At 28.8% G+C, this 11828-nt stretch overlaps 3 protein-coding genes across 3 annotated transcripts; 2 read left to right on the plus strand and 1 right to left on the minus strand.

Moving 5' to 3' along the window:
• Positions 1–80: 80 nt before the first annotated feature.
• LOC145760521 (docking protein 1-like) lies at positions 81–5162 on the minus strand. Its single transcript, XM_082574434.1, has 10 exons — positions 4943–5162; positions 4517–4624; positions 4160–4273; positions 3809–3899; positions 3322–3469; positions 2702–2763; positions 2440–2532; positions 1617–1808; positions 1032–1251; positions 81–783 (listed from the first exon to the last, which is right to left on the minus strand). The coding sequence occupies exons 1-10, from the start codon at positions 4991–4993 to the stop codon at positions 732–734; spliced, it is 1131 nt and encodes a 376-aa protein (XP_082430560.1). The 5' UTR covers positions 4994–5162; the 3' UTR covers positions 81–731.
• A 788-nt stretch (positions 5163–5950) lies between these two features.
• Positions 5951–8454, plus strand: LOC145763392 (trans-1,2-dihydrobenzene-1,2-diol dehydrogenase-like). Its single transcript, XM_082574830.1, has 8 exons — positions 5951–6095; positions 6189–6300; positions 6592–6755; positions 6912–7080; positions 7186–7265; positions 7337–7465; positions 7655–7826; positions 8051–8454. Exons 1-8 carry the CDS (start codon positions 5997–5999, stop codon positions 8155–8157), a joined length of 1032 nt encoding a protein of 343 aa, XP_082430956.1. The 5' UTR covers positions 5951–5996; the 3' UTR covers positions 8158–8454.
• A 600-nt stretch (positions 8455–9054) lies between these two features.
• On the plus strand, positions 9055–11747 carry LOC145759364 (trans-1,2-dihydrobenzene-1,2-diol dehydrogenase-like). Its single transcript, XM_082573181.1, has 8 exons — positions 9055–9181; positions 9268–9379; positions 9989–10152; positions 10354–10522; positions 10620–10699; positions 10779–10907; positions 10988–11159; positions 11413–11747. The coding sequence occupies exons 1-8, from the start codon at positions 9083–9085 to the stop codon at positions 11514–11516; spliced, it is 1029 nt and encodes a 342-aa protein (XP_082429307.1). The 5' UTR covers positions 9055–9082; the 3' UTR covers positions 11517–11747.
• The last annotated feature ends 81 nt before the right edge of the window (positions 11748–11828 follow it).

Below are 11828 nucleotides of genomic sequence, written 5' to 3' on the forward strand. Positions count from 1 at the left end.
ATTGCAATAAAAATAAATCTATTAAATTTTGTAGAAAGTTGATTCTCTTTATCAAAACTTCTTTAATAATAGGGTTCAAAAACAGAAGACAATAAAATTTATTTAGTATAATTTAACTGAAAATTACAAACATGTCACTTAAAAGTTTTTATTGCAAAATGTGTGGCAATCTGTAGTTTACTTAAGAGTTAAGCGTTAAGTTCATAAATTAATAAAAAAAATTGGTAAGTTTGGGACAAAAAGACAGTGCAGTTTCTTAAATTCAAAATAATTTTAGTGAGGATTAGTAATTAATAAAAAATTACCCATAAAAAAGTTACAACGACTAGTTTATATATAATACAAACAGCACACTTGCATTTTTTTCTTGATAATCTCGCAACAATATAAAATACAAAAAAAGTAATATACATAATATAAAACAAACCTAATTACAATATTGCAAATTAAATTTTTTTTGATTAAAAAGCAGTGGTTTTACAAACTTAAAATAAAATAGTTATTATTAGTTTAGAAATAAAACTAATTCATTTACAAAATTTTTAAATAAAAACACAATAAGATTTATAACCAAACATAAAAATTATTAAGTCAAATAAACAAAACACGTTAAAAAAGTAATTAGTAAAACAGTGTTTATTTGTCATTCTATGCTTTAACAGCTTTTTGAAGAAAAAAAACATTACAATATTGCACAGAAATTTTTTGCGGTCGTTGGATTTGGAAAGATATCAACGTTTGACATGATCGTAAACAGAATCCTGCATTTGGTTTTGCTGCATTCTATGAAGCAAATTCAAAATATTGTTATTTTGAGACTGTACACTTTGCCAATGCAATATAAAAATATTTACAGAATAACATAATTAATATTTATTTTAATTCAAAAAAATGAAAAATCAGCAACTTGAATCATAATCGTTGATTTTCCATTTATACACCTAAACTGGCATGATAATGTTTTTATATAAATACATATTAATTCATGATTTTCTAAGACATATCTATAAAATCAACACACCATATTTTACCTGTTAATATGGTTATCGGTAACCTCGTAGGCATTCTCATCATCAACTTGCTGGTTCCAGCTGTCATTATAATTAATTGAATCATACTCGGAATCCTGAATACCCACTCCAGGAAGATTAAGCTGACTGTACTCAGATGATGTGTTTGCTTCGTTATCATTTTTCCGTGGTGGCTTTTTAGGTCCTGATAACCCAAGCTTGTTTGGTTTTGGTTGCTTTTCTGTAATGTAATATAGAGTTAGGTATGGCAATGTACAGTATGCACTACGAGATCATAAAAAAAATTAGTGTTTTTTATTGCCAAAAACTTTTTTGTTTATTGAAATTGCATTAAGTAAAACATTTTGTAGCTCAATATTCACACATTAAGATGTAAGTTTCTGATAATCTAAAATAAAACAAACATTCTTTAGACTGTAACTAGTATTCTATTTATAAAATCTTTACATATGGTCAACCTTACCGAAAAAATAGTTTAGGCATAAATGTTGAATGTGTATATATACATATATGTTAAATTTTTTTCTTTAAAAAACCAATAATTACAATGGTAAACTTTTTAAACTAAGTTTAAAAAATATTTACGGGGTTTTCCTTTTCCTTGATGCAGCGATAATCCAATAGGTTCCGAATAAGTGTCATCGATATTATTTTTAGTAGGTTGAAAATCAATGGGGTCATCGTACACCGAAGAAGTAGGAATGGGGGTTCGTGGTGAGGAAGACTTCATGCCATCATTCTTCATCCGATGACCCAAACTCGAAGTACTTGATGTACCTGTTATCACATTAGTAAATAATTAATCTCGTTAGTTTGGTTTTGCATATAAGATTTGCCCTGAACGTTAAACAGCTTACAGTGGTTAATTAACAATTCAATTATTCATGCAATTTTTGTGTTAATTTTTATAATAACGAATATAAGGTTGGTTTCTTCTTACTTCGGTTAAACAAGACTATTTTAAGTTTTATAAATCAACAGCCTGTTTAAATTAAAAACAAACTCATAATATACCAAAACAGCAAAAATAAATTATATCTGAAAATGAAATACGTGTACATTGAAATATATTATAAGGAACTGGAATAGCAAAGCAAATAAACTACATCAGGTTTCTTTTTTACAATTTATTTAAACCTTGAAGTTTGTTGACTTTGTCTCTATTTTTAATTTCATTGTGTACCAATAAGTAATATACCGGCTAAAATTCTTTGGCCCCTTTGTTTTAAGACAAGCACTTTAGTAACATGACATTTATTTTAAAACATTGAAAAATTAAATTAATATTTGCATGGGTTAGTTTTAGCCTTAAATACAAAATACATAAATTAAGTATATAAATTTTTGTTATAAATTTTACAGTGAGTAATTATTAACTAAAATAATGAATAGAACAAATATTATTTACTTGCAACTCTACCCCTTATTGCCAAACTTTTAACATTGTCCTCAACTTTTTGAAATATTGCATTGTATTGATCAGATTTGAAGCAAAATCTTCCTGTACACCAAAAAAATAATGAATGAAAACCAATAGCCTATTAAAACTACTCATTGAAAAATTAAACACAAAAGGTTTGTGTTTTAAATAAAAAGTCTTAGCTGAACAGAATAGTTATAAAATGTTTTTTTTGAAGTTTAGTTTTAACAAATATTAAAAGGCATTATACCCGGCCCAGAGGGACAACGTCTGCCTGCTTCCAATGAAAATTCTTGTTTGTCTCTCCCATATCTACACGAAGGTAATAAAGTTGAAACTTTAACAAACAATACCGGTGCACACCACATAATACAAAAGTTATCTGTCCATAAAAAACGAAAAATGGGCAAGTTCAAGGAAATTTACTACCTTGAGTTAGCTTAACAAAAAAAATTTAATAACATATTTAGTTAAATATGTATAATAATATTAAAATATGTATAATAATATTCTATGTAGGCCATACCAGTATTTAACAATTAAGTAAAGAATATATACAAAACTATTTAAAAAGTTTTTAAATTATAGTGTCGTATTTACAAAACTTCAGTTTTTATGTATATAAAAATATTAAGTCACAATTATTTTAAAAAGTTTTTCTGCTTTTTTGCCTATAAATGTTGATGTTCACACCCCTACACATTACTTAAATTTTACAAGGTAGAAAAGCGATTCACTTTGCTGTACCACTTCCTTTTAAGCATAGGAAATGACACAAACAACCTCATTCATGAGATAATCTACTGGGCACCATAAATACTTCCCTAATCTATATAAGCCGCGTTATTATTTATAGAAACGTTTACATACTTTCTTAGAAGATGCAAGGGCCAAACCATAACCGAATCACCATTCTTTTCCAGAATGATGTCCTCTGCCGTAATAAAAAGCTGATAATATCCAGACAAATGTTGTTTTTGAGTAAGTTCGTTAACAATTATTTCAACTTCGAATGTATCTGATCAAAAATAATTTAAATTGTTAAAAGGTGGACTACATGGTAGTGCTTGCTAGAGCAACTGACAACTTAAATTCTATTTTGATTAAGCGCATTTATATTTATAGTTCTTTTATAAACCACTTAATAATTTGTTTTAAAAATTTTTCACAAACAAAAAACAAACATTTTCTGGAAACCAATTCTTATAATTTTTTTATTTCTTTAAAATCAAAACCAATTAAATCCTGTTAAAAGTGGGTGCAATCAAAATATTGTTTTAACCTAGATAGCAGCTAAGCCTGCAACATGTTTCTGCAATATTTGTAGCCTAGATTAAACATAAATATAAATACAAACCTTCTCCGTTTGTATCATTACTGCCATAAACTAATGAACTAAGATGATGCAACCAAGTATCTCGATCTTCAGAATTTTCCATTAAAAATACCTAATTTAAAACAGTGTTATAACAAGAATATTACGAATAATAATAAATTATTGCATATATACAACGAATAAATATGTAAAATTCACATGGTATCTCATGCTACATAAAAAATGTCTAATCAGTATTATTCATATCATTTTAATACACACATCATGCATCATAGTCTTAAAGTTAGGGTTCTTAAGACGGATCAAAGTAATATCATAAATTTATTTTGAATAATTCCACTTTGCAAGTTGGTACAATTAAATTTAAGCAACCTGTTGTTTTTGTCTGTCATCACTAAAGTCAACCCTCAACAAAAATTCTTTCTTTTTTCCATCATTATTGATTTCTGGTTTGACACTTGAACAATTTTCTAAGTTGATGACACTCTGAAAACATGGATAAAAATACAATCATAAAACAAAGTTATATATATATGTTTAAACTAAAATCATTAACCTCTACAATACTACAATATTTATTAAGTTAAATCTACAATACTGACAATACCAAAACTATAATAAAGTAATGAAACTTAAAGCTACAACTTAACAGCAATGCCCTTAATGTTTGATTTATTAAAAACCGTTTTTATTTAATTTTACACTAACACTACATAAACAATATGTTACTTTTTTGTTGGATTTCTTTTCGTAATTTTCTTTCGAATCAAATATTTCTAATCTTGTATCTCCATATGGGGGTCCTCTGTGCAAAACAGCCCACTTCTTTTGCCATTTCTTAAAAGAATTAAGTTAAATGAAAAATTACTAAGTTTTTTGTTTGTAATGTATTAATTCATCTTTAAGAATAGACGCAAAAAATGTGAGGTAATAAAATCCTTAGCAAAAAAACGTATCAAGAAACAGTTTATATTTAAAATTACCAAAGTCTCTGATTAGAAAATTATGATAAATATGGCATGGTACGATTATTTTTTTTTTTAACTGTTCCAATCCTAAGTTATCAAGGTACCAAAAAACCAAAAAAGGGTTTAGATAACATTTAAACTAGACATGAGACAGACAAAGTAGCAAGTATTTAACGTCAAACTTTACCTTCCCTGATTTTGAAACACTCAACAACCCCTTATAGATTTCATCGTCCATGTTTAATTAAAATATTAAAAAGGCAGTTTCATTATTAATTATAAAAATGGCTGCAGCAAAAATTTTTCAAACCTAGTAAACTTATAAAACATTATCTACTGCATAAAGTTTGCTAAAATTTACCGGAAACGAAAGTTACATACTGACATAGTTCAGAGCTTACACCATCTAAAAAATAGCCCAACCTAAGCAAATTGAAATAATCGAAGTACATAAATGGACTTGCCACAAACAACTGCAAAATTTACCACAAATATTTTTAGTTGCGTTTTAGTCTAAAATAGCAACACTAAAGTTTCTTAAAATTAGAATTGTAATATTTTTTCTTTTTTTGAAAAATATTCTTGTTGCGTAATTTTTAAATGGAAACTAAATGCGGAAGTACCAGAGTTTGTTTATACTCTCCACTGATCTTAGTAAAGTTTGGTCACATGTCATAACAATAACAAAACTGAAGCCACATGCAAAACATTTATTCAACTTTTTAATAAAAATAATTTTACCCGTATCGTATGGTATATGTTTACTAACCCCCACTTGCAGACACGGAGCCAAAGATTTATCACGGTTTATAATATACGCGTGTTTCTCCTTTTCTCTGCTGCATTTATCACGTACAAATTTTCGTTGCGTAAGTTATGTAACAGACACACACATACTAAAAAGTTCGCAGTCATGTTTTTCGTAACGACAAACAGTTATACGACCACACTTGTTTAAAAGTCAACATAAAAACACTGTATCATCATTACGCAACAACTTTTTAGTATAAAAGGACTGCAAAACTTTACAATGTTTTAAATCATTAAATTGATTTTGTCATTTTTTCCCGTCGCATTGTTGTAATGTTATTATCGTGTTTATTATTATTTAGTTTTATCAATGTGCGAAAAACCAAAATAAATAAAAAAAAAAATCTTATTTTAAAAACTTTTGTTTTTTACAAGACACGTTAGATTTAATATAATTTGATTAGGGTGCTGCTTGTTAAAAGAATTGCATAATGAAAGATTTGTTATTAAGATGGGGCATATTTTCAACTGGAAAAATTAGCAACGACTTTGCTGCTGCAATTTTGTCATTGGATCCCAAAGAACACAAGGTACAATTTCATAAAAACAATTTTTCGCAAATAAAACTATGAATAAGTAGTTAAAATGTACTAATAAATTGACAAAAATGTAACTTCACCCAGGTTTGTGCAGTGGGTGCAAGAACTTTAAAAAAAGCCAAGGAATTTGCTGAGCAGAGATCCATCCCAAAATTTTATGGGTCTTATGCAGAGTTGGCAAATGACCCTGACATAGGTAAATCTTAAAAAAACTCTCTGTTAAATCATTCAGTTTGCCTATTATTTAATATTGGTTATAATATAAAAAAAAGGTATTGACAATAAACACTTTATAATATTTTATGTTTATTTATTTTGTGAGTATGCTGACTTTATGGCCATAGTAAATGTCAACGCCATTTCAAGATTTTGTTGGTTATATTAAATCATTGACCCTTTAGTTTTTAAGTCTTGTTTATACTAGCATGAAATTGGCATATTTAACTTGGTATAATAATTTACAACATGCCACACTTTTATATTTAAGATGCTGTTTACGTGGGATCTATAAATAGTGAACATTTCGGACTGTGTAAGTTGTTAATAGAAGCAGGTAAACATGTGTTGTGCGAGAAACCTTTATGCATTACTGTTAAACAAACCGAAGACATTACCAAGCTTGCTAAGGAAAAGAAGGTCTTTTTAATGGAGGTAAGTTGTTACTAGATAGTTGGTAATTAACAAATTTTTCATGACATTGAACCTGTAAATATTAGTAATTATTTTGGCTCTATGTAGTAATTGGGTCAACTATATAACAACAAGAACTGTAACTTAATTTTTAATGTAATCATTAACATTTTTTAGGGTTTGTGGAGTAGATATTTTCCAGTCTACCAGAAAGCAAAGGAGTTAATTGCAGCAGGAACTATTGGTGATGTGAAATTTATTCAAGCATCGTTCGGTTTGGAGTTCATCAACCCCTCAGCACGAATAACAGAAAAAGAACTTGGTGGAGGCTCTATACTGGATGTTGGTATGTTCTTGTAGTTTAAATATAAATTTGTTATTTAACTATTTAAACTTTGGCCTTAAGAAGCATTTTGTCCCCAAGGTAACTTTTGTTTTTAATTTTTTATAGGAATTTATCCTGTCCAATTTGTACAGTTCTTTTTTGATGATAAGCCTATTGAACAAAAAACAACTGGAGTTTTGCATGAGGTACATACTTTTACATAACTTTGCTGTAAAATATATATTTATTTTTTATTGAAAGTGTACTCTTGTTGTAGACAGGAGTTGATGCGGGTGTGAATATTTTACTGAAATATACAAACAATCGGTCAGCAGTTTTGTCTACTTCTTTTTACAATAATTTGCCCAATGAAGGAATAATTTGTGGCAATAAGGGAATAATAAAGGTACCTTGTTTTATTTGTGCCTTATTGGTAAAAATACTGGTTGACTTGTAAAAAAAAAAGTTTTAACCATCAATCTTTTAAAAGTCAGGAGTTACATAATTATAAAATATTATTGTTGTTTTTTTTTATCTTTTTTATTTTTTTAAAAATTACTTATAATTAAACAAAACAAATTTTTGTTTACCTTAGGTTTGCTATCCAATATGGTGTCCAGAAAAACTTGAGGTCAGGTTGGATTATGGAGATACAAAAGTGTATGAGTTTAAGCTACCAACTGATCCACCACAAGAAAAGTTCAGTTTCAAAAACAGTATTGGACTAAGATACGAAGCTATGGAAGTTCGCCGTTGTATCATGGAGGGTTAGTTACTTTACTTTTATTTGTTTATTCATATTTAAAACTAAGAAATCAATTTTTCTGCGCAAAATTTGACTAACAGCAAGTCCTTAATGTAAACATTGGGTTTAAGCAAATAGCTTATTTGTCAAGTTAAAGGCATGCTATGAAAATTAATCTTAAAACAGATCTGTTAAAATAGTAAATTGTAACAAATTAAAAGTTATTTACAAGTTGTTGTTTTTTAGGGTTGCTGGAAACACCAACTGCACCACATGAATCATCAATTAAGCTTGCCCATATATGGCAACAAGCTCGCAAGGATGTGGGATATGCTTTGCCACAAGATGTTTAAAGACCTTTAAATCTTAAAGTTCTTTATTTAAATTTTTAACTAAAGTTTTTTATTTTAATTCATATGTTCAATTTTTTTAATCATGTTTTTAAAAGGTGCACTTGTTATTTTATACCTGAAATGTTTGCCTTTTTATATGCTTTTCGATTCATATAAGCAGGTATTAGCTTAATTTGTATTCCTAGAAAAGTTCTAGTGCAATTGTACATCCTGTTTTTTAATTAAAAATTTATTAAAATCTACATGAGGCTGTCCCAAGGTTGATTTGCATTTATGTTGCAGCATTGCCCAAAAACAAACAGCAAAAAAATAGTGGTAATTATTTCCATTATCAGGCAAACACGTCAGGTAAGTTATAAATTAAAGAGGCAAGAGTACACTACAAGATAGCTTAACACGTGCAACTGCTTTCGTTAAACATACAAAAAACATTGAAATTGGTAGACCTATAAACCGCAAGATTTTGTACCTGGTCATGTGTATTGGTGTTATATTACGAAATAAAAAAAAATTGACAATTCACCCCTTATTAAAGGCTGGCAAATATAGGCATATAACTACAGCACTACTTGTCCTTACCAAAAAATAAATCTATATAATATCATGCCTGCCCTAACTCTAGGTAAAATTTGAAATCAGCGGGTGTCCATATACTAAAGAAAGTCAATACCGGTAAAGCCGCATGCTTACGTGTGCACGTTGCACATTGTCCACTACCTAACCGTGCGCAAACCCGGTTATTAGTTTAACACGCTATATTGTAATCGTGGCACAAACTAACGTTAAGAAACCTATTTGCTTGAGTTGTTAAAACTAAGGTTAAACTATATATTTGTATTTAAAAAAAATTGTATTTTAACTTTATACATTTTTTATTCAACCTTTTTAATAAACTGAGTTAGGTGCTTGTTAAAACGAGTGCGATATGAAATATTTATTATTAAGATGGGGCATATGTTCCGCTGGGAAAATTAGCAATGACTTTGCTGGAGCAATTTTGTCATTGGACCCCAAGGAACACAAGGTATTTTACAACTTTCTGTTAACTGTAATATTTTGTGCATTTTTGTTCCTTGTTCAGTGCCTAAAATGGAGTATTAAATTACCAAGGTTTGTGCAGTGGCTGCAGGAACTTTAGAAAGAGCCAAACAATTTGCTGAGCAGAGATCCATTCCAAAATTTTATGGATCTTATGCAGAGTTAGCAAATGACCCTGACATAGGTTAAATCTTTTGAATTTCTTTATTTTATTCAATCTAAAATTTATTTGTTAACTTTATTGAAGGAGGTCTTGGCTTTAATCCCCACTGATCTTATGCTGTAGCGCCCTTGAGTAAAGCGCTATAAACGGCACAAACTCCTGCTGAGGAAACACTTAATCATCAGGATAATTATCAGGCCATCATAATCTATAACATCCCAAACTGCCGCAATCAACTCGAGACTTGGTCGGAGTAACTGCTGTTATTCTATGTTAAAGTTGACATTAGACTTTTCCACATCGAGGATGAAGATATATACAAAAAAAAGATTGTGCAAAGCATCTTATATTTAATACTTTTTCCTAATATGAGATTGCTGACTACACAGTCCCCAGAATAACTTTCATTTATTTTTATTTTAAAATGCCAATTCTGGATATTGTTGATCTTGTAAATTGCCAGTGCATTAAGCTTTTTAAATGTCATAACGATTTAGAGTCATTGGGAATCAAACCCAAGACTCATGTGGTGATGCCCATTTCTTTAACCACTGTCCCATTATGTAATACTGGTATATTTTAAATTGGTTATAATAGTTTACATTATAATATACAACATTTATATTTTAGATGTTGTTTATGTGGGAATCATTAATCCCCAACATTTCGAAGTTTGCAAGTTGTTGATAGAAGCAGGGAAGCATGTGTTGTGTGAGAAACCTCTGTGCATGAACGTTAAACAAACCAAAGAAATTACTGAAATTGCTGGGAAAAAAAAAGTTTTTTTCATGGAGGTGAATTACTAGTAAAAATTATTAATTTGTTATACTTTTGTAGTTAATATTAACAAATTTCCAAAAAGTTGTGTGGAGTAATTATCAAATAAGAAAAATAGCAATAGTTAACTCTTAGATATCTGATATTTGTTGGCTAAAATAAAGTTTTTAAATTCTATGATTTTTTCTCCAACCTCAATCATTTCATATATATACTAGGCCGTGTGGAGTAGATATTTTCCAGTCTACCAGAAAGCAAAGGAGTTAATTGCAGCAGGAACTATTGGTGATGTGAAATTTATTCAAGCATCATTTGGTGTAGATTTTATTAATATCCCTGATCGACTCTCACAAAAAGACCTTGGTGGTGGTGCTATATTGGACATAGGTACTGTACAACGATTTCAGTTTGGATCGCTGTCTATTTATTTTATTTTTATTTAATTATTTTTTTTTAATTTTTCTGAAATTTTGTTTCCCGAAAGGAATTTATCCCATTCAATTTGCACAGTTCTTTTTTGATGATGACCCAATTGAACAAAAAACAACTGGATCTCTGCACGAGGTAAACATTTTACTTCACTACATTATTTGTAAAATGTACTGATGTCTAATTTGCTTTTTAAATTTTACCTTTGTTATAGACTGGTGTTGATGCAGAAGCAACTATTGTATTGAAATATTCAAACAACCGATCAGCAGTTGTATCTACTTCTTGCTACACAAATTTGCCAAACGAAGGAATAATTTGTGGAAATAAGGGGACAATAAGGGTAAATTAGTTAAATGAATAAATAAACTGTTTTACTTTTGCTATTTCCATCTCTTTTTTTAATTCTAAGTAATTTTTTAGGTTTGTTATCCATTTTGGAGTTCTGAGAAACTTGAGTTAAGATTGGGTTATGGAGATCCAAAAGTGTTCGAGTTTAAGCTTCCAACTGATCCACCACGGGAAAAGTTCAATTTTATAAATAGTATTGGACTACGATATGAAGCTATGGAAGTCAGACGTTGTATCATGGAAGGTAAAAAAGTTCAGTTTATTTATTTAAATTAAATAACTAATTTTAGTGCACAAACAGGTAGAAAAAAAAGATACACAGCTAGAATAAAAAGGCTAGTATTTTAAAAATTAATTAATATATTTAATATCGTTATTTTGGCCAATTTGCTTACTTCAATATATATATTGGGTTTACTGGAGAAGAACACAACAATCTTATTCATGAATTTTAAACTAGATAAGTAAAATTTTTTTTATAAAATTTTAATCTGTAGGATTGATGGAATCGCCATCTTCAACACATAAATCATCGATTCAAATAGCTAAAATAATGCAACAAGCTTGTAAGGAGTTGGGATATGATTTAGAGAAAATTTAAAGAACTTTATTTTAATTCTCAAGTTCTTTTGTTTTTTTTATTATATTGACATGTTAAATTTTTTCCAATCAAAATGCTAAAAGGTGTTTTAATACTATATAACTCTTTTTATTATGTGCTTTATTAATTTATGTAAATATTAGCTTAATTTTGTAATTTAAAAATATGCAACCTTTAAAAAATCCTGAAGCGTGCTTTTTAATTGAATCCTGCAATTGCAATTTTTTGTGTTTTGAATTAAAAAATTTGACCACCTGGTGTATTGGTTAGAGTTCTGGGAATCTTATTTACAAAATAATAGAAAGATAACTA

This window comes from Corella eumyota, chromosome 1 (genome assembly GCF_963082875.1).
Source record: "Corella eumyota chromosome 1, kaCorEumy4.1, whole genome shotgun sequence".
Classification (NCBI taxonomy): Eukaryota; Metazoa; Chordata; class Ascidiacea; order Phlebobranchia; family Corellidae; genus Corella; species Corella eumyota.